Genomic DNA, 23,069 nt, shown 5'->3' with positions numbered 1-23,069 from the left:
ACGAATTTCCCATTCTTCCCACATACGCTACAACAAGTCGCATGGACAGACGTTCCATTACGTTGGTAAGCGCACAACTTTATCTATCTTTCTATGATGAATACTAGGTTGTTGGGGGGCGCCAACAAGCTAGTATAGTAATAATAATAAAGATGACAATGTTCCAAAAAGCATCAGTGAGTCATAAGACTTCAACAAGGCCTGGAGGTCGCCCATCCAACCAGTAAGCAGGCTGAACTCTTTCATTCCCAGGTCTCACATTTTCAGGCACCTTCATGGTTTATTCGATCGCGGTCAGCACTCGCTGGAACAGACGTGGAAGCAAGCCCAATGCGGTATATATATGCACACGTTTTAATACTGAGTCGACTTTTCTTTTGAAAAGAGCTGTGGGCTTTACAACACACAAATGTGGCTTAATGCATGTGTAAGACTACGAAAATAGCGCGGAAAAAGCAACGTCACATTATAAAAATACATAATAAGCATTCATAGTGCATTTAAAATTCTTATCAGGCTAAGGATGCCAACAAAGGATTTTTTTTTCACGGGACAGTCACGAAGAAAATGCATTGACAATGGCAGTTTTTTTGTTGTTGATGTAAATGTTCAGCCCAGCTCGACGAACCCTTCCATCGCCCCCGTGTCCCCTTCTCCACTGGCGACTGGGGAAGCCCTCCTGTGTTTTGTGTTACGGGAAAGAGCAAGGAGGGGGGGGGGGCAGGGGGGGAGTGGGCCACGTGTGACGACGGTCGAGACTTGCGGAGCAGTCGTTTCACACGCGTGCACCGGCAGGTGATTGAAGAGGCACGTGTGTATGTTGAACTTCTTACGCACCGTACGTGGCTAACCGTGCCAATCAGAGACTCAGTAAGGGCTGTCCTTGGTAAACAAGCTTAATTACATATATATAAGTGATCATTAGCAGGCTGTTAACGGACATTGGTACGAACTCTGCAACCTCGAGAAAAACCCTAATATCTATAATTTCACAGACAAGTTTTTAGGCTGTGTGTTCCTCCAGGCCCGTCTGAGGGAGAGTTTGAAGCTGCGGTGTTGAGAAAAAAAGACTTTAAATGACTTTTGCGGAGTGCTCATTGCATTGCTCGTGATGTCTGGAATACCCTCCCACTCCCAATCCGACACATCAACTCCATCACAGTATTATTCAAATCTGAACTAAAGGCTTTTTTTATTCATCCAGGCATGCGCTGAAAAACTGGCAATCCATTTTTGGACATTGGAGCGATTGGTATAAACGAGCCGCAACTTTTTGGCCACTCGTGTGAATGTTTCCTGGCTTGGTTGGGAAGTTGGTACTGTAGCCGGGGATGTGTGGTGGTAGACCTCGTGGACTCGTTCATCTGCTGTGGTAACTTTATTGGTGTTGGCGCTTTATGTTTTGGCGAAATTTATTCATTTGTTTATTTATTTTAGATTTTTGCTTCGTCGTAATGGGTTTTATTCGCTTGGTCGTGGCTGTCTATGGGATTTGGTCCTCATATCAAGAATGTACAGCGTTATAGGGATGCCATTGGCATGCATGACGCGACATAAAATTAAAGTGTTATTGCCGTCATTGTGGTCTGAGTCTTGCACTTTTGAAAACACCACAGCAGGTGTGTCAGTGGGGGATGATATTGCACTCCTGAAAGTAAAACTATTCAAAGTGAGTTTCATGTGAAGGAAGCTTCAAGCTCACAGAGACTCGCGTTACTTATTAACACTTACCCTGCCTCATTACACAAAAATAAATTTATCGGCTGACGTTTTGGGTAATGGCCCTGCTTTTAGAGCAAAGAGAGGTGAAGATTGATTTGCCGACTTCTAAATTGAAAAATAAAACTGGATTTTTTAAAATGAAATTGACAAACCGTCTATAATCAACACATGGATAGTTTTCTACCAAACTATTCTAGATTGTTATTTGACCAGGTAAGGCCCACTGAGCTATATAGCTGTTTTGAGAAGCGACCAGGCCACAAATGATAGCGCAACGAAATAGCTTATCACATGGAAATCTATAGCAGCCACATACTCTGAAACGTAAGTTTCTAAATGCGGAAGGAAAAACCTGAGGATCCGGAGAAAAATCCACGTGACCACGGGGAGAACATGCAAACTCCAAATATACAGCAGGTGTCAGGGTCGAGATCGAACCCACGACCTCATGTATACCAGGCGAGGCGGTTAACATCTCCCTACTGTGGCACCTCCCGTAACACACGGCGTTGGTACCTGTGTTTTTGAGTCGGGTATTCCTTTCAGTTGAAATTTAGCGAGCGAAAAGTTTCTTCAAAAATAAATCTGAGGCCCATATGGGGGGGAGGGGGTGGAGGAGGGGAGTTCGTACTCCGTGGGACAGTTTCTTTTAGTGTGTATGTTGAACTTCTTTCGCACCATACCTAGCCAACCGTGCTAATCGGTCGTGGCCAAGAAGCTAAACAGAATGCATGAACAAGTTGGCAGGGATACACAAGCACAAATTAAAACTAACTCGCCACGTTTAGTCATCACAACTGCGTTACAATAGAAATTATACATATGAAGCTGATGCTTTGCACAATGACAATTTTCTTCAACTCTCCTTCACCGACTGACTGACTGACCGACGCGTTAGCCCATGAAATATTTGTTTCCGCGATAAGCAGTGTCGCTGACGAATGCTGCGGCAAGCCCTTGCGGTTTTGTGCGTCTCAACAGTTAATGTCACACGTCGCTTCAAAGTTCAAATGCGGTTCGCAAGCTGTAACCAAAGACAAAACCCCCCCTGAAGCCTAAACAGACTGTTGGGGCAAGTGCTGTTAGCGAGCCCCTATGAAGGCATGCACAGCACATGGAGGAGTTGGTGGCCGGCACAACACAACCGGCCTCCTTTGTCTCCCCAGTGGCGATGTTTACACACTGCACCAGCTACTCATTTGAGGCTGAGTCGACCTAGGGGAGGCCCAGGACCGGTTCAGATAATCGTAACTGGTGTTGACCGTGAGCGGGAATCGAACCCGGGTCGCCAGGTTCGTAGCGCAGTGCGCTAACCACTACACACACGCGCGCAAATGAAGGCACTTTCTAGGCAGCTAAAGCTACACAACAGAGCTCTCCTTCACTTGGGGAAGGTTTCTGGCTTAACTTAAAATGTACATTTGGATTTCGATACCAACATAATTGTTGCGGAGGGTCGCTTAAAGGCACCATCTGATGCTATGCCAAGGCATGTATCTCGACTCAGCATTTCTGTGTTTGTGACAGCGGACTGAGTCGGATCTGAAAACGGCCGGTTTATTGGTTTTAATGTTGTTCACTTTGTAAGTTAAAACATATGGAACTTCATTGAATGGTTTTCATTTCACCATCTGCATTTGAATGCAGATATTTGCTTTACCAGGCAAGCAATTACGATAAAAATACATATATATATAAATGTAATTTTTGTGTTTTTTTTTCTTTTTCCAGAAATAAAAATCCCCATCGATAAAATCTTAAAACAGTGCAGTAACTGTAAACCGCGTCTCTTTCAGAGTTATTTTTCTGAATTACTTTGGTGACAAAATTCCAGTCCAATTTCAACGAGGAATATCACAATTTGGGACCTGTGATTAATTAACTGTATCATATATTTACGGTTATGCTGAAATAACACCAACTTGCAGTGCTTATCTTGAAGTAGTCACTGTTAGTTAGGCCGAGCATGCCCCCCGATAAGTGAAAACAATAAGCCTCTTTGTCGTGAGTTTAGGGGGCCCATAGACGTGACAATGATTGCGCCAAATGTGAGCTCTGTTGTGGAACAACAGTGGAATTTAAATCCAACACTCGATCACAGCCATCCACCTGTTTATGATGTGAAAATAATATCAATAACTGTCGGCTTTGGAAGGCATGCGTGTCACTGTGAGTCTGAGCTACAAGCCAATGAGACCACACGTGAATTTCACGACAGAAGACGTTCAAATTCGACCGTTTTTACGTAGATTTCTCCTGCGCAGCCCTGTGTTTGACGAGGGCACGGTTGTTCACAAGCGCGAGTCCACCTCTGAGGTAGGCCCCTGCCAGTGGCACAGCAGTGCGCTGGCACAAGCCTGCACGCTCGATAGCCGCGAGACTGCCTCCTCCTGCTGCTTCTGCTGCTCCTGCTGCTGCGGCCCAGCAAACCGCAGCCTCGCAAGAGTCGAAAAAAAAGAAACGGAACAAAACGGACCTTCACAGTTCGACGGTGAGCCACAATTGGGCACAGCTCCCACGATCACGTTCATTCGCCTGCGCTCACCGTTCCGCTCACCTCGCTCGCCCCACGATCTTTGGCGTAGTGCGTTTAGCATGAGTCCTGGGCTCCTGGCGCAAGCAATGAAATGGAGCCACCCCTGTTCAATTTCCACCCCTAATCCCTGCACCACCCCCCCCCCCCCCGTCATAGCCCGGTCCCTGGGCCCCTCCTGACCATAGGTCTCGGTGCAATGGCACCAGCGGCACACTCAATCGCCACACCACTGCCCGCTGCACCCCACCGCACTTCCACCCGCCCTTGCAATTTACCGTCGACGGTGGCGAGCCTCGTGACTGTGCGCGCTCGCTCCGTGCGCCCATAAACGAGGCATCTGCTTGTTTTGCAGCACTTCTGTTACGCCACAGCGCGGGGTAAACAGTGTCAAAGATTATCTCTTCTGTGTTTCTACCACTTAGCACTTTTATCAAAACAGATAGGCTTTGTGTCGTATATGCAATGTGGATGTTCGTGGTTTTTCGCCAATTTTCGTATCTGGTTTTGCAAGGCCTGGGCCATTAATTGCGCATTGGCAGGGATTTACGAGTATTATATTTATGATGTAATGATGTCTGCTCAAAAACCTCTCGGGACTGCCACATGTAAGTGCATTATCGCTCAAAAAATAACTCAATAGCTGTCTGCCCTCCCAGTGGAGTCTGGTGAAGTCATCACCAAAGCTTGAACAAGGATTGTGATGCAGCCTCTCCTATCTCTACATATCACAGGACCAGCGGAAGACCTAAACAACACTTCTTATCTTCAGCCACCACTGACACGGGCAAAAGTCAAGAGCATGAGCATGGAGCCTCACTCATTTCCATTGGTGCAAAGTCCACATTCTTACCACGCAGAGCCGAGTGTTTCCAGAGGAAATCCACCACTGTTGAACTATCGGCAAAGTTATACTTCTTTTTCCCGACCGTAGAGGGATGATGGACTGGCATTCAACCCCCATGATCGGGATTCAAATTCACAACCTTCCGACTGCAGGCGGAGCTCAGGGAAAACCACTGGATCATGTGGCTGGATTCAAGTCGATATAAAGCGGATAAAATATAACATGCGTACACGTAGACTTGCGTTAATGTGAAGTCAAATGTCTCCTTTTCGGCCACATTGGTACTTCCACAAACCACATCAAGACAGAGAAGCTTTTCAACGAAGTCTCCGGCTCGTTGTGATGGAGCTCGCGTGCCGTCGCTCAGCTGTAGTGGCCCGTTCGCAGGATGTCGGGAAAGGAAGGCAGAACCTCTGGGCCCCCCAGGAAAGTCTCGTGGCCATGAGCGCCGCTCGGGTGGCAGGACGCAAGGTTGCTCCTCAGGTCGAAGGTCGTCGCCACCTGCAACTCGGTGGCAGAGAGCAAGGGAAGTCGGGGAGGTCAGCGATCAGTGGGTGGACCCAAGGACAGCTTCACGAGTCACCACGACCAGACCCGCTGTGATTGGCGGTTACAATGATACAACATAACAAAGATTTGTTTTGGTTTAGATTGCGTAAGTATAATTGTGTCGTTAACCCGCCACCAATCGACACGGCCAATTCGTAAGGTTTGTCAAGTAAACAAACCATGCCCATGAGTTACTACTTCAGCCCACCGGTGTGTTGGAGAGTGAATCCACGACATTTACGACGTTTCTCCGGTGATTAAATCCAGCATCATCGGGCGATTTTTCCAGAATTGCCATTTCGTTTTTGTGACAAACCTTACTAATTGGCTGTGTCGGGTGGTGGTGCGTTAAGGACACGTTTATACTTACGCGATCTCACCCAAAAAAACATGAATAATATTGGTTGCGAAAGCCAAATTAAACAACGTTTTATGATTATAATTATGAAAAAACAATAGGCTTTATCCTTACCATCAGGAGCACAGGTGTTAAGATGTTCAAACTAAAAATAGACACCCATCACAAGGGATCAAGCCTCCTGCATTTACCACACATGTGTAATATCGTTGAGGACTCTTGGACGCCGGGGTTGAGGCACACGTATTTATTCCGCAAAAGTTGTCACAACCGCGGACATACAACACTGGAGGGGGTATCGGCCCCCTCACCCGGATAGCAGGGAACACACTTGCTAGCTATCTCTGACCTACCTCCTAGTCCTCCACTAACGGGCTAGGGGAGGCTATCTGGCCCGACACTGGTAAGTCGGGCTACGGTACCCGAAGTCCCAGAGCACTAGCTCTGGTTCTCGGGACCACGCTGCTGGCTCGGTCCTGCGCGGCCCTGACAAGGGCGGCGACCCAGGGGAGTCCAGGGCTCTATCTAGACGATCTTCGGTCTTCACTGGTTTAGCTTTAACATTGTTCCCCGAGCTCTCCGGCTCATCCCCTTTTATACCAAAACCCCCCGCTGAGGGGTGGGGCCCCGGGGGATCACAACTCCGGGTCAGCCCCCCAGGCTGCCCGGTGCGGACGTCGTTGAGAGCACCTCCCCGTGCACTCACGAAGCCCCACCCACTGTGTTTGTTTCCCGTGTGATCCTATGTATACAGCCCCTCCGTAACACCCCTACATCACCCCCCCTGTACAGCTCGCAGCCGTCCCGGCTGCAACAAATGACAATAAAAGTTTATTTACCCCTCGACCCCGCGTGTGCCTCACAATTTTATTCAACCATGACGCGAACGAGAACAACAACAAGAACCAGAAAAGCAACAAGGGAAAATAACCCGACGCACCCCCCCCGAATAAATACGAATTCCGTAAACCCACTTATATACAATTTGCAGGGAACCACAGCACACACATAGCGAACACCACATACGTACAATCCAATGAGCAAGGAACACACTACCCACACAACACACAGTGAACATAACATGTGAAAAATATATTTTTTTCTTTTTGGGCATCACAAGAGTCTGCGCATTCTTGCGCTCGTCCTTGCAGCAGGCCCGTCACACGGGGCAACCCCGGATGGCGGGTCGTCGGGTGGCAACTGTCCATTTCCGAGTGAGTCTCTTCTCGATGTCGCGAGACCCTTGGCATCCCCCGTAGGGGTTGTCGGGCGTGAGCCCGTCATTCCTGGTGCACCTGGGGGCGGGACAGCCGGCAACACGTCAGGCGAGAGCAGCGGAGACGGACCCTTTGAGTCGGTCGACCCCCCACATGTTTGGCCACGCGTGTGTGGAGTGGGACTTCGTACCGCAACGAAGGGTTTCAATCTGGAGGGGTGCACAAACCACCGGCGCTTCCCCCATTTGATGCGTACGCACTGAGGCCGCAAAACCTCAACCACCTCGACAGGGCCCCGCCACGGCCGCACCAGTTTAGAGGAGGTCGCGAGTGGTACCTGTGGACAGTGCAGCCATGCCTTGTCCCCCGGCTTCCACTGTAGCACATGCGCGCGACCCAGTCTGAGCCGCTCATTAGCTTTCTGACGGAGGTCGGAATTTTGCATGGCAGCATCCCGTGCCTCTGTTAATTTAGCAAGGTTAAATTTAACATGGTCGGCCAATTTAGTTTTACCCTGCGGTGCAGGGATCTGCAGCTGGGCCCGAACAGGTGGGTCAGGTTCGCGGCCATACATGAGGAAGAAGGGGGAAAATCCCGTTGCCGCATGGGGGGCCAATCTGTATGCTGCCAGGACCCCTTGAATTTGCAGGTCCCAATCGGTCTGTGAGTCTGAAACCTGCTGTGACAACATGGACGTGATGGTTCGGTGCAGACGCTCGACCATCCCGTCAGTTTGCGGGTGATAGGGAGAGGTACGAATTTTTTTCGTGCCCAGGAGCTCACAGACTTGTTGGAGCAGTTTGCCGGAAAAAATTTTGCCCTGGTCGGTCAGCAGCCGCTCCGGAGCACCTTTGTCCAGGACGTATCCCTGGACAAAGGCCTCCACGATGGCTGCTGCCGACTGGTTGGCCAGGGGCCAGGCCATAGGCCAGCGCGTAAAGTACTCCACCCCGGTCAACAAATATCTATTGCCCCTGGGGGTTGCGGGGAATGGGCCCAGAATATCCAGCGCGACAAGTTCGTTGACTCTGGAGACTTTGATAGACTGCAAAGGCGGGTTAGACTCCCGTGCTGGTGGTTTCCATTGCGCACACCGAGGGCATGACCCCAACAGATCTGCGACATCCCTTGTCATGCCCGGCCAAAAAAAATCAAGCTGGAGCAAGGCGAGGGTCTTTTGGGTCCCCAGGTGGAGGAGGCGCTCATGAGCGGCCCACACCACCTTACCCCGTAACCCAGAAGGGACCACCAGCCGGTGTCGATGGGATTTCCCGTCCCAATGCATCAGCAGACCCGTGACCATTTCCCATGCGTTGGCATCACCCCTCCCCCGCCCAGCATCCCTGACGCGACGACGCAACGCGAGGAGGGAGGTATCCTCCATCTGTAGGCGCCCCCATTCAGTGACAGGCAACCCCAACAGGGAATCTGATCCCTGTTGTGCGATCGAATTCGTCATTGACGCTGCGTCGTCGGCGGCCGCCAAGACCGGAACAGATATTTCACCCGGATGCCTGCAACGACCCGACCCCAGGAGGCATGCGCATTCGGGGGTGGTTGGCATGCGCGACAGAGCGTCCGCATTGGTGTGGCGAACGCCCTTACGGTACTTGGTTTCAAAATCAAAGTCCTGGAGAACCTCCAACCATCGAGACAATTGTCCCGATGGTTGTTGAACTCGCAGGGCGTCCTGTAGTGCCGCATGATCTGTACGGACGGTGAAACGCTGACCGTACAGATATGGGCGGTACTGTTGGATGAAATAGACAATTGCCAACAGTTCCTTGATGGGTGACACAATATCTTTGCTCCGCTGGAGACAACACCCGACTACCGTACGCGACTACCCGTTCCACGCCGTCAACCACCTGGGAAAGCACGCCCCCAATACCCGTGTTGCTCGCATCGGTGTCGAGCACAAAGGGTTTAGAAAAATCGGGGTAAACCGAGGGAGGAGCTTTAACCAGAGCGTCCCGAAGGGAGCGGAAAGCAGCCTCCTCCTCCTGTCCCCAATGAAAGCGGACCCCCTTTGACGTCAAAACGTGTAGGGGCTTCGCAATTGTCGCAAAATCCGCGACAAAGCGTCGGTAATACGACGCAAATCCAATGAAACTCCTGACCTCCCCCACAGAGGTGGGAGTCGGCCAGGAGCTGACGCACTGCGTTTTGGCGGGATCGGTAGCAATACCTGAGCATCCAACGATGTGTCCCAAATAACGCACAGATTCGCGTAACAGATGACATTTTTGGGGTTTAAATTTCAAATAAGCAGCCCGCATTTTGAGGAAAACCGCCCGCAATCTCTGGAGATGCTCGTCAAATGTTCTGCTAAAGACGATAACGTCATCCAAATAAATTAAGCACGAGTCCCATTGCAATCCAGCCAAAACCAATTCCACCAATCGCTGGAAAGTCGCCGGCGCCGAGTGGAGTCCCATCGGCAACCGGTTGAATTGGAAGAGGCCGTGCGGTGTACGGAATGCAGTTTTAGGCTTTGAATCATCGTCCAGAGGAAGCTGCCAGAATCCCGAAAGCAAATCCAATGTGGAGAAGAATCGCGCTCCCGCCAAGGCGTCCAGCAATTCGTCAATCCGTGGGAGCGGGTATGCGTCGGCAACAGAAATTTTGTTGAGGCGGCGAAAATCGACGCAAAACCGCAACGAGCCATCCTGTTTCTTAACCAGGACGATCGGCGCTCCCCACGGGCTGGTAGAGGGAGAAATGATGTCGGCGGCTAACATGTCATCAACAGCCGATTTGACATGGTCCTTTTCGGCGGGACTTAACCGAAAAGGATTTTGGCGTATTGGCGCGCTGTCACCTGTATCAATATGGTGACGCAGCAGATGGGTACAGCCCAAATCGAATTTGTTCTGACTGAAAATGTCGGAAAATTCACGCAGCAGTGTCCTAAGCTTTTGACGCTCTAAATCCGACAGGTCCGTCGATCCCGCACAAAGCGCCTCGAGCCACCCTTCATCGGTGTCCGAATGTGGTTGCGGCAGAGGGACAGTGCCTTACGTGATTCGCGACAGGTTCCTCACAGGGCACCGGTGTTGCGTGAGCAAGCACGGTCCCTTGAGGAACCACCACCGTCTGCGACCCCACATTGAGGACCGCGATGAAAGGGTCCCTGTCCCCTTTGACGATGGTCTGGGCCGGAATTAAATGAGGTCCGCTAACCCCGGCCCTAGATGGCCCCAGCAGAATTCCCTGGTCCCCAATGCCTTTAGCGAAGGGCCGACGAAGTTTGAGAGGCACCAACATTTGTGCCCCCGGTGGTACGCGAACCGTTTTAACGACGAACGCCGGTACCGTCGCGAACGCCGTCCGACTAGCAGTGGGGGACGGCAGAAACGCCATGCGTCGGCCCGACGGGAGCTCAATGCTGCCCTGGTCTATTAAAATACGAATCGGCATTTTGCCCAAGAAGTCCGTCCCCAGCAGGCACAGAACCGCCAGCGAGGAGGAAACAAAAATCGGGCCGGACAATTTGATATCAACGATACAAATATGTGCTCGAATCTGTCCAATGATGCCAAGTGAGCCCCCGTTAGCAGCATAGAATGGGACGTTAACCGGCAGTAAAGGACGGCTCTGGACAGGGAGAATATTGTAAATTAGTTCCGAAATGATGGTCGCCGATGCTCCTGTATCGACCAGGATGCGCACCTCAACCCCGTCAATGTGCCCCACCACGGCTGACGACCCCGACGATGCAGTCACAACGCGATGGGCCAACATGGACCACTGCCTGGGTTCGACCCGTTCGTTGCGGTGTGCGAGTGTGTGACGGGTGTGTGCGTGGGCCAAACATGAGAGGTGCCGCGACTCGCCGGGTTATGTTGATGGAGCTTGGGAGGAGGGCCGGCGTCCTGTCGAGGCGTCGTCCCGCGCTGCCGAGGAGAGCGGCACCCCGAGGCGACATGGCCACGGATGCCGCAGTTGTAACAGCGCGGGAGCGCAGGCGGCGATGACGGATGGTCGGAGCGGCTCGATCCGTCCCGGCCCGCCTGTACACCCGCCCTCTGCTGCAGTCGATGGCGCAAACTTCCTCCGCCGGGAGGGTGGCTGCAGCCACAGTACGCCCGGCCGCTGCCCTGCTGGCCTTCCGTCGCTGCGACAGTAGGTTGGCGTGGAGGAGCCACGCAGCCTGGAGGGAACCCATTTCTGTGTCATCCTGTGCAACGACGGCGATGTCCAGGTCGTCCGCCAGCAGGATCTTTTCCGTTACCATCGCGTCCACGCCTTCGTCGTCCATTCGTGGGAAGGCCGTCTTCGCCAGCGCCAGGAGACTCGTACGGTACGCCAGGGGCGACTCATTTGCACCCCGCTGGCGATCATAAAAGAGCTGCCTGCATTCCGACGATGGTCCGCATACCGCAGCCAGCAACTGCAGCGCCATCTGTAGCGTGGAGCGTTTGTCCTTCGGCGCCGATGTAAGAGCGGCGAGGGCGTCGCTGTCGAGGAGCGCCGGCAGCACGCAAAGAGCCTCGGCATCTGTCCACTGCGCCATTTCCTGGTGTGCGAGGAAGCGCCGCTGGAAGCCGCCCCAGTCGCCCTCCTCGCCCACAAACTCCTTGAGTGGAGGTAGCTGTTGGTGCAGCGCAGCGGCCGCCGTGGAAGCTCGCACTCCGCTGTCCCCGTCACTCGGCTGGGCTTCGGCGCAAACGACGGATGGCATCGCCGGTCGCACCAGTGGTGACGCTCTGTCCGCTGGTGATGACGCGGCAGCCACTGTGCGGTCGATGTTGGACCCGAGGTTCAGGCTGGCCACGCCCTCAGCAGCTGCTGCGGCGATGGCGGGAGATTCGAAGTTGGGCGCCGTTGAAATGGCGGGAAGGCGCACCGGTCGTCGGCTGTCCTCGCCCCGTGGCGGTCCACCAGCCCCCAGCCGTGTGATCTGTTCGAGCGTGGCGGCAGCAGCGTACAGCAGCTCCGCCAGTCTCGCGTGAGCCAGCCTCAGTCCTTCTGTTGACGGCTCCCCTTCATCCCGATGCTGCGGTAAGGATGCTTCCGGCCCCGGCTGCTCGATGCCTTCTTCAGCCGTCTCGGGCTCCACAATTGCAGCGGTGTCCTCCGCCTCCGGTACCCCGGCTCGAGCTGTCCGGCGCGTGTCCATGTTCGTGATCGTTCACTTCTGTCACCAGATGTAATATCGTTGAGGACTCTTGGACGCCGGGGTTGAGGCACACGTATTTATTCCGCAACAGTTGTCACAACCGCGGACATACAACACTGGAGGGGGTATCGGCCCCCTCACCCGGATAGCAGGGAACACACTTGCTAGCTATCTCTGACCTACCTCCTAGTCCTCCACTAACGGGCTAGGGGAGGCTATCTGGCCCGACACTGGTAAGTCGGGCTACGGTACCCGGAGTCCCAGAGCACTGGCTCTGGTTCTCGGGACCACGCTGCTGGCTCGGTCCTGCGCGGCCCTGATAAGGGCGGCGACCCAGGGGAGTCCAGGGCTCTATCTAGACGATCTTCGGTCTTCACTGGTTTAGCTTTAACATTGTTCCCCGAGCTCTCCGGCTCATCCCCTTTTATACCAAAACCCCCCGCTGAGGGGTGGGGCCCCGGGGGATCACAACTCCGGGTCAGCCCACCAGGCTGCCCGGTGCGGACGTCGTTGAGAGCACCTCCCCGTGCACTCACGAAGCCCCGCCCACTGTGTTTGTTTCCCGTGTGATCCTATGTATACAGCCCCTCCGTAACACCCCTACACATGCTTGTGGTAAAACGAACAAACAGCCTTTGAAAATGTATGCATTGTCCTTGCAACTGATTGGCCTACACAGGAGACAGCCTCATTAGCCGATCAGCATGGTTGGCTACGTATGGTGTGAAATAAATTCAACGTACATTATGGCCTTGTCTCAACAGTGTGAGACCAAAGAACGTCAAAAGGCGAACAGCACAAACACAATGCAAATATTACAGCATGACATTCCTGGGTCCAGCAGTTTCATCTATGGGATACTTTTGCCATTATAAAGATGATGAAAAAACGAATAAGCTTTAACCTGTCTGGCAAGAATACCGTACAATGTGTTAAGATGTTCAAACATCAAATTGACACCCATCACAAGGCTGTATTAACCACACATGCTTTGTGGTCAAACGTGCAAAGAAATGTACGTTGGTAATCTATGTCATAGCTGTTGATTTGGTGTTTGAACATCTTAACACCTCTTGCCGTTAAAATGATAAAGCCTCTTAATCCTTTCATCATCTCGATACTGGAAAAAAGGGCCCCATAAAATAATAATAATAATGATGATGATGATGCTTGCACGGTGGTTACTGAGACGTATCGGGCTCAGTCTCAAGGCTATTTCACAGGAGGCTCCTTCATTGGGATGTTCCTGTGCAACTGTGAGGTGCTATGAACATTTTTTTATTTTACCATGTAGCTATGTAGCTCATTTGAGAAGCGACCTGGCCAAAAATGATAGCTCAACGAAGTAGCTTATTGCGTGGAAATGTATAGCAGCCAAGCGCATGTTTCTAAACGTGGAGGGGAAAATCCACACCACCACGGGAAGAGAGACATGCACATTCCAAATCGACAGCAGGTGTCAGTGTCGGGATCGAACCCACGACCTCCTGTATACCAGGCGAGGTAGTTAACGTCACTCATGATCCAATCCCATCACCCGTGAGCGCGGGGGGCTATCTCACGAGTTTTTCCATCGGATGCGGAAAGTCCGAGAATTGCTGCGTCACAATCGCTTCCATCATCTCAGCCGCCGGCACACGACAGGCTTTGCCCGTGGCTCATCCGCGGGGGCCCTGGGACCGCCGGCGCCAGGCGACCACAGAACAACTTTCAACATCCACTCCCCCCAACCCCTGCAGTGCCTTCTGCAAGCTGAAGAGCCGTGACAATCCGTCCATTTTAAGGGTCTGGCTAAACCTGCCCGACAGGTTACGCTGTCTAAATAAAAAAACACGAAATCCCCAACGGAGACAAAACAAGCGAAGCAAACAAGACTTTGGAGCGTCAAACTCGTTCCCTAATGAAACAAGCGCGCCGCCGCGGGCCATCGTGTGCCGAGGAGACACGGGATAACGAGCCGTGTGTGTGTGTGGCTATTCACTGGCGAGTCGCAGGTCAGGTTTGCATGGCTGATACGGCGGCAGTTGACATGGGTTGCATGCAGAGGGGTCAATTCTATCAAGGGGGTTAGAGTTAGAAACAATCCCCAATTGTGAGTGTTCCTGCCACGTGTTTCCTGCACCAGAGTGTGGACAACACAATCGCACGCACGCACACAATCACAGATGCGCGCACACACATGTGCACATAGAACCACGTGCACATGGACGCACGCACGTGTATTCAAACGCACACACACAAATATGCAAATATGCCCATAAAAATCCCCCGTATCACCTTAACAGACTGTTGGGAAAAGTGCTGTTAGCGAACACCTTTGAAGGCCGGTACGGCACACGAGGGGGTCGGTGGCCAGGCTAACCGCTACACTACAGATCCCCTAAGCCTATGCACACACACGCACATGCACAAATGCACACAACAGCCGCCATTTGCCACTTAGTGGAGGTGATGTCACCACAGCGCTTGTGCCAGGCTAGGTGTGCTCAGAGGCCATCACGTGAAGCGCGAAAGGCCCGCTGGCAGGAGGTCACGGTGCAGACCCGGGTGCTATGGGTTGACTGACGGGGATGACTGACAGATGCACCAGCTGTGCTCCCCAGAGTGCTGACTCACTCATCATGCACACAACGCACGCACACACGAACTCGCATGCGGGATCGCTTTCTGCCCAGCGGTGTACGCGAGAGCGAGCAAAGCCTGGCGGGATCTGCTGAGCGGGCGGTGAAGGTTGCTGCCAGCGCATTTACATCCAATAGCCGAGAGATTCCCCATGCAGAGCTCATGAAACCCCCTGGTCGCGATTGCCTCACGAACCCACAGAAACCGGACTGGCTCCGCTCCTCAGCCACGATTGGCCGCGAAGATTTAAAGTCAGGGCCGCCACAACGAGAGAGCCGCTAGACCGGTACAAAAAGAACCCCTCTCAATGTTCGATTACCGGTTTTTAGAAAGTCGTCAACGGGGAAATATTTCCTGGCAGAATTTTTTAAATGCACCAATTGGCACGCGCCGACACACGCACGCGGCACGACGGCTAAAGTCACCGCGCGGTTACATTTGGCCTCATTTCTCAGTTTTCGTTGTCGTCGTTCCGCTCATTCACCCGGGAAAGCCAACGTTTTTGTTTTTCGAGAAGCGCTTCCAGCAGGGTCCCACCAGGTTTTCGTCCCAGAAGGCAATGATGTTGCTCCGTGCGTTCCCAGCCGAGTATTGTGCAAGTCACTTTCAGCGTTAGGATGTTTGGCCAATAAATGCCAGTTACGTTTTCCTTTATTGTATTCAAAAGGCACAGGTGCAGCGCTGCAGTTGCTTGCTCACGGAAATGGCCTCCACTGGAGGAATCTCCAGAGGGTATTTGGCCTACTCTTCCACGCTGAGCAGACTTCTCGAAAGAGGTTGGCATACCCACACTCTATCCCACCATCACACCGATTGGCGCGGTTGGCTTACGTACGGCGCTACGTACAGTGTGAAAGAAGTTCAACGTCCAAAGGTGGCAACCAACCGCCTTTTGTCTCTCGCTTGAGAGGCAAGCAGCCCGTACATTTAGTCTATTCACGCGGCAAAAACGCGAACCGGGGTTACCCCAGTGACGCAAACAAAAACGATTTCATGAACCCTCCGCTCAAATCGAGCGCGTTGCAATTGAGGTCAGCGTGAGAGCTGCGCATGTCACAGGCGACGGATGAGAATCCCTCCCGTTAGTGCGCCGGGCCTCTGGCGCTCCACTTTCAGTATTTCGAGCTATCCCATGCGCCTGCCCCGTCAGCTGCGGACGCACCTTTGCCCCAACACTCTCATCCAGCTGTGTCAACTGCGTATGCATGCGTGTACGTTGAAATTCTTGCGCACCCTATGTAGCCAATCACGCTAAGGAAGGACCACAAACTACTGTTTACTACGACTATGTTTGTTATGCTACCAGGTAAGGCCCACTGAGCTACGCAGCCACAAGTGATCGCTGCTCTACGTAGTGGCTTGTCATCGTCCTGTAGAAATGTACAGCAGGAGCCAAACTCTAAGGGGCCATCCATAAATGACGTCACGCGATTTTGGACGATTTTTGACCCCCCCCCCTCGTCACAAAAAGTTAGACCCCCCTCAAATATGACGTCACAAAGCTCTGCCCCCCCCCCCCAAAAAAATATCAAACATGCTTCAAATCGCTTTAAACTATTGTCATTGTAGTGTGAATATCATGTGGCGCTGCACTCTGATGTTGCAGGAGAAAACATTTATTAAAAAGTCTATTTAACTAAGTAGAACGTGTTGTCTATACTTATTTAAAGTTGCGTATTTTGATGTGACGTCACATTTCTCAACCCCCCCCCCCTCGTCACACATCGTCACAAATGTCTGACCCCCCCCTCCCCCAGGTGCGTGACGTCATTTATAGACGGCCCCTAAACGCATGATGTTGATTCTAACCGTGGAGGGAAAAACCCGGAGAAAAATCCACACGACCACGGGGAGAGAGACGCGCAAACGCCAAATATACAGGGGTCGAATTCACGACCTCCTGCATACCAGGCGAGGTAGTAAACATCTCGTAGCCACCGCAACTCTTGCCAGTGGCTGAGGACAACTGCCGAGCGGCAGCCAATGGAGAGAACGTTCGCCCTCAAGACGGCGTCGCTCACGGGGGAAGAGCGATGCAATCAGCTCGTGGTGCTGGGAGGATTGTTGCATCCCAGGACGGTGAGGGATGGCGATGGCTTAGGGGGAGGCCTTGATCCAGCAGTAGATTAATTATGGATGATAATGATTCTTGATTATCACCCGACCACTCATGCAATGGGCCTTAGTATGTGTGTGTCGGTGCCGATGTGTGAACCGGTCTTGGGCCTCCCCTAAGTCGACTCAGCCTTAAGTGAGTACCTGGTAAAAATCAGCATTGGCGAGACAAAGACGACCACATGTGGTGCTGGCCACTCACCCCCTCGTGTGCCATGCCTGCCTTAATAGGTGCTGCTAACAGAACACAAACGTTGGCTGCCACTCAGCAGTTCTTCTCATGGACCGTGCCAACCTTGATGGGTATTTGATTACAGGACTTGCCCCAACATTCTGTATGGATAAATCTGAGACTTTTATCTTTGTGTGTGTGTGTGCATGTGCGTGAGTGGGGAGTGGTTGTGTAGCGGTTAGCACGCTGCGCTACGAACCCGGCCACCCAAGTTCGATTCCCGCTCATGGCCAACATCGGTAACAATTATCTGAACTGATCCTGGGCCTCCCCTAGGTCGACTCAGCCTCAAACGAGTACCTGGTGCGGTGTGTAAACATCGCCACTGGGTAGACAAAGGCAGTGGGATGTGGCGCTGCCCACCCGCCCCCATGCGTACCATTCCGGAAATTCATAGGTGCTCGCGAAACAGCACTTGCCCCAACAGTCTGTTATAACGGGGGATCTTTGTTTTTTTGCGCGTGAGTGGACGGGCTTGCTAACGTGTGAACGCGTGCGTGCGAGCGTGCTTGCTTGCCTGTGTGCGCGTGTGTGAGTTTCGTAAACCTGCTTCGAGTTACACTTGCGGCTCGCTGAGGGTGCCCCGGCCCGGTCGCCCATGCTGAATGCATGAGCTCCCGCGAGGTAGCCCAAGCTGGCGCTGCAGCTGTGTCGAATTCGAGTTGTTGCGAGGCATCAAAGCGCCCGCCGGCAGAACGCGAGCGGCACAATCGTCCCATGCGTCGCCCTTTCCGCCAGACGCGCACTTTGAATACGAATCTTCTCTGTCATGGGGCGACTTTTTATTCATGTTGTTTTATTTTTCGACCCCAAAATAAAATATGAATTAACGGACAAGATATGTTGAATGCGATGTTTGTGTTCTGGACAAATAAAGACTTTCTCTGTCGTCGGATCGGTCCTCCCAGCCGTGAAGTGTGGAACGTTGCTGCTCACGCGGAGACGGTCGCTGTGCGTGCCAATTCACATCCGTCTCTATAACTGGGTTTTAATGGCAGTCAATAAATATGAACGATAATAATCCACACTTTTATCTCAATGGACAAAGCTCATTTAACATTTCCCTAAAATAGCTAAAAAAGGAGTTAACGCGTTAAAACATTTTTTTACTTCGCGTTAATCTTAAATGATGGGCAAAGGCAAAATTGTGTCATGTTCTGCACTTCTGCCCTCTATCAAAGTAACTCTGATTCGTGTTGACGTAAGTTTCCCCGCGGAAGCCGGGGCTACAGTCACCCAAGACGAATGGCAGCCGCAAACTTCACAAGTAAGACGCGCGCACACACACACAAAAAAATAACTTTCTCACGTTGAGCTTCCAGCACGAACGGAACTATTTTTGCCCGTTCTTTGCTCGGCCAACCAATTGAACGGCAAAGTAAATATCTGTTTGTTTAAACTGAGGAATTGTCGACAGTGACAGGCAAAGTGCCTCCCCGCGTCGCGGCCCCAACGCTGCGGTCTGAAGCTCGAGGCGCTGCCCGACAAGCTGCCTTCACGTCGGCAGACGTGGGTCCCACTCACTCCGTTGCCATTTTGTGAATGTACTGCGTTGACCTATTGACCCGCCCACGCTCACGACGGGTCTCCCACGTCAATCACCTCGCACACATCTCCAGAAGGTTTACGAAGTGAGAAGTGCTGTAAAATTACCCGAACACTGGATTCGCATAAATGCCTTCTTTCACTATTTAAAAAGCCTTGCTGCCCCCTGACAAAGTATTTACTACAGCTGCAAAGCATCAAGGGAGGGAGTAGAGGGGGATGGGTGGGGGTTCATTTTTGAGCTAAATTAAATAAACCTGCTCTCCCTCATGGGAAACTGACCTTTACAATAAGCTATTAACATTTTCTGGGCCACTCAGTCCAATATTGATCGTAATAAAAGTTACTTACAAGGCTATGATTTATGCTTTCATTGTCACTTACCTAACGATTGTGTTGGGGCAAATACGGCAGTTTTTAATCTTCGTTCGAAAAAGAGAAAAGTCGAGAAGGAATTTATAAATATTTTTTTTATCAACCACAATGCCCTCCTGTGAGCTGTGTCGCTCTATTCTGGATGGGCCATCGGTCAGTTAGTTTAAAATGGTGGGAGAGCGGCATCTGAACCAACCCAAACGCCAGACGTGCATCGGCAGTGGCCAATCGCCCAGTGGGATACGTGTCGCATTGGCTGAGATGTGCGCACGAGAATGGACACGCGCACTAAAGGCGGGTTGAGGAGAGGCAGTGGCGTGGCGTGCTTGGCAAGGGCTTGGGTGCGAGGAATTAAATGGGGAACTCCGTCCAATTTTCCCCTTTCGTCTGAGCCCAGGACCTGAGACTGTACGGTCCGTGGACTGAGAAGAAGAGGGTGCGACCAAACTTCTGCTTCAGTAAAACAATACAGGCAATTCACGGTCGTGCTCTTAGGCCATGTCAAATGATTTTGCTCTGCTGCTGCTGCTGCTGCTGCGAGTGCTCACCGGCTGTGTAAGCGCTGGCTGCTGGTGGAAGTGGGCGGCGAGGTCCGGGTGGAGGCCGGCCACGCCACTGCCCACGGGCGCCAAGTGCATCTGAGAGACGCAGGCCGAGTACTGCGGGGGGTTCATGCCTTCCACCTCCATCGGTGTGTACGGTGGCACCGGCGCCGCGTTCCACGGGTCCTCGTTCCCCGCCGAAGCCAAGCACGTGCCGATGCTGGCGCCCGTGACCGTCGCGTGCTGCCGCACGTGAGCGGCGGCGGCGGGCCAGCCGCGGTCAGAGCGGCCGTTCTGCATCAATCCGGCAGACACCGGCCCCTGGCAAGAGGGCTGAAAAGACGCCACAGGGTCGGCACCAAAGTCCGGGACCCCTCCCACGTAGCCGTGGCCCGGCAAACCGGCGAAAAGGCCCTGACACGCGCCGCCATCCATCGTGCCGTGGCCGTGAGCGCTGTTCACGAGGGCCGGCCCGGTGACCCCGCACTGTCCCGCAACGCCAGGCATTTGCATCTGGTCTTGCGTGACGTTCGCGCAGTCCCAACCCGGTTGCATCGTCGGGCTCCAGTTTTGCAATTTGCTTCCGAGCGCCAGCTGACCATCCACGTACCCCGAGCGGGCGTGTGCCATGCCATGGGCCGACACAACATTCGCGTTCCACTGTCCGACACCGCCGCGAGGCGTGCCCTGCTTGGGCAGGCCAAGTGCTGGGACGTTTGACGTGCCCTGTGAAACTACGACGGCCCCGCCATTTGCCCCGTCGAAGAAGTTCTGCGCCAAGAAGCCGTTGTGAACGTCGCTGCCCTCCAACATCACTGCCTGCTTTGGCCTCGACAATGGCGCTTTCTGCATGCAGTTCTGCGCCGTCTCGCGGCCGCTATAGAATTCAAAGCCGTGTGCGAAAGGCGGGCTCGGGAAACCGAGCTGCGCTCCGGACGGCTCTGGACCCATGGCGCCGGCGTTCGGGTTGGGCAGCTGCGACGTTGCGCGATCGGGACCTGGCACGACGCAGCAGTCGGGCTTCTTGAGCAGGTCCTCCACAAAGGAGATGATTTCGTCATTGGAGAGGATGTTGCCCAGGTGCGACGACATCTCCATGTCACCCATGATCAGCTGCCGCTCCTCCTCCACCAGCTCGATGTCGTTGACGTTCACTCCGAGCGTGTCCAGGATGTCGGTCAGCTCGTCCCTGGTGCTCGCGCCGAAGTACGGCGTCAACGGCGCCCCCGCCCTGCCGCCGTCGTGCTCCTCCAGCTTGATCTGGCCCAGGCTCCGGTTGAAGTCGTCGTCGCCACCGCGGCGGCACACCGAGCCGCCGGCGGCGACGCTGCTCGGCGCGAGCCACGAGGCGTCGTTGAACGTGTACGACGGGAGGCGGTCCTCGCTGGAGGCCGCCGTGCGCACGTACACCGACTGGTTCTGCAACATCAGCGCGGCCATCAGAGAGCTGGGGTCCATGGGCCACGACTTCCCGTCGCCCCTGCCTCCACCCGCTTGACTCTCCCCCCCCCGCCGCCGTCGCCGCGGCCGCCGCTGCTGTCTGTTCCATTCCTCCGTAACCATCGCTGCTGCTGCCACCGTCGCCACCGCTGAGGCTGGGGTCCCGCATCGGCGGCTGGAAGGCGTCCGTGTTGTAGAGCAGGGCCTCGCCCGTGGTGAACGTGAACGGGAACTGCGTGGCGCGCTTGCGCAAGTGCTCCTCTCCCTCCTCGTTGCTGCGATTGGCGGACGCGGCAAGGGGTGGGAGGTGAAGGGGGAAGCGGTGGGGGGGGGGGGGGTGCGGAGCGGGGGACGGAGGGCGGACAGCGGTTACGTTACAAAGTAACGGCAAGAGCCGAACGACGGTGGGGCTGTTCTGCCTGCCGACTTTCGTCCGCGCGCAACCGTCGAGTTTGTCGGCGCGTGATCTGCGGGTCCCCCCCACCTGAGCGGCCTTTGCGTGGCGATGATGTAGTCGGGGCGGTTGCCCTTGTAGACGAGACGGGCGTTGGCTTGCACCCAGGCCCAGCCGTTGTCTTTCGTCAGCAGCCGGAAGATGGTGAACCCACTCTCACCGGTCTTCATCACTGGGCCGAGAGGAAATGTGAGAAACGTAAAAATGCAGTCGGGATGTAAACATCTCTTTAGAACTGCTTCTTGTTGTGTTTAGTTGCTTAACTCTTCCCCCCCCCCTCCGCACCTCCAATTAGCACGGTTGGGTCCATACGGTGTGAAAGCATGGTTAAACATACATGCAAGAGGCCATCGTGGATAATAATCTTATTATTACACTGAGTGGCATAACTCCTTTTCAGGAGGGTCCTGCTTTGTGTTTTATTTTATTTTAAGATTTCTTCAGCTAATTTATGTTGTTGTTTATACAACTTGGAGGAAAGCGAGTACCCAGAGAAAATCCACGTGCGTGAAGGGGCAACAGATGGAAACAGATGGCGATTAGTCCACTTGCTGTACTGCCTTCGCCTGGCGAGCCAGGGTGTGGTACTTAAACGGCCGACGGGAAGGGAGCTTCATAACATTCGTGCGATCCACCAACCCTCACTGCCTCCACAGTGCTGGATTACAGGCCACATGCATAGCCAACATTGCTCGGCAAAACCGACGATGCTTCTAAAAGCTCGCGAGTGCGCGCGTAGAGCCCTCACTTCGGACGTGGTTGTCAGCACAGTAGAGCATGTCCCCGGCGTGGATGAACTGGTAGCCCGTGCCGCGCATGCACAGCTCCATCTCGCTGTAGCCCAGCACTATCCGGCCCCTGACGGCACAACATGACACGGACGAGGGACCCCGGCGATTAGTTGCATAGACGGCGAGCGCCCGCTGGTGCCGCTGGCACCGCTGGCACCGTTAGCAAAGCGCCTGGCGGGACAACTCTTGCACACAGAAAAACTGGAGGTGCAATGATTCACTTGCCCGCAGGCATTCGATGAATCGTTGCAATTTGGGGTAGCGATTCACTTCAAAAAGCATTATTTTCTTTAATAATACTCCAGATGTGAACTTTAGAAATCAAGGACGACAGAGTTCACGCACAAGAAGCGTCGTATTTCGGAAGACGTACGTCCTGGCAAAAAGAGGCGTTTGGAAAAACGGCGTAGATCATGCCAACGGTTTAATGAGTCAAGAAGAGTTCAAATAGTGCTGAGGGAGACCCATCTGAAATATACACCATCCGTACTCATTATCCGTGTGGCAATCCTAATTGTGGTGAACTTAACAGCTGCTTGCGGCTGCCGGAAGTCTTGTGAACCCATCTGATAATGGCTGCTCATCGAAAAACAGATTCTATCAGG

At 53.3% G+C, this 23,069-nt stretch overlaps 1 protein-coding gene across 1 annotated transcript in view; it reads right to left on the bottom strand.

Annotated features, from left to right (window-relative positions):
- Positions 1-257: 257 nt before the first annotated feature.
- The window catches only part of LOC144720848 (uncharacterized), a 54,383-nt gene continuing 31,571 nt past the window's right edge, over positions 258-23,069 (bottom strand). Inside the window, 5 exon segments of the mRNA XM_078597937.1 lie at positions 258-5,603; positions 19,786-21,017; positions 21,019-21,494; positions 21,704-21,845; positions 22,422-22,531. Of these exon segments, the coding sequence (XP_078454063.1) occupies positions 5,466-5,603; positions 19,786-21,017; positions 21,019-21,494; positions 21,704-21,845; positions 22,422-22,531 (2,098 nt within the window). The 3' untranslated portion in view covers positions 258-5,465.

Source organism: Lampetra planeri, chromosome 10 (genome assembly GCF_965212315.1).
Source record: "Lampetra planeri chromosome 10, kcLamPlan1.2.h2, whole genome shotgun sequence".
Classification (NCBI taxonomy): domain Eukaryota; kingdom Metazoa; phylum Chordata; class Hyperoartia; order Petromyzontiformes; family Petromyzontidae; genus Lampetra; species Lampetra planeri.
The sequence above is the reverse complement of the archived record's forward strand: the minus strand, read 5'-3'. Positions and strand labels throughout refer to the sequence as shown.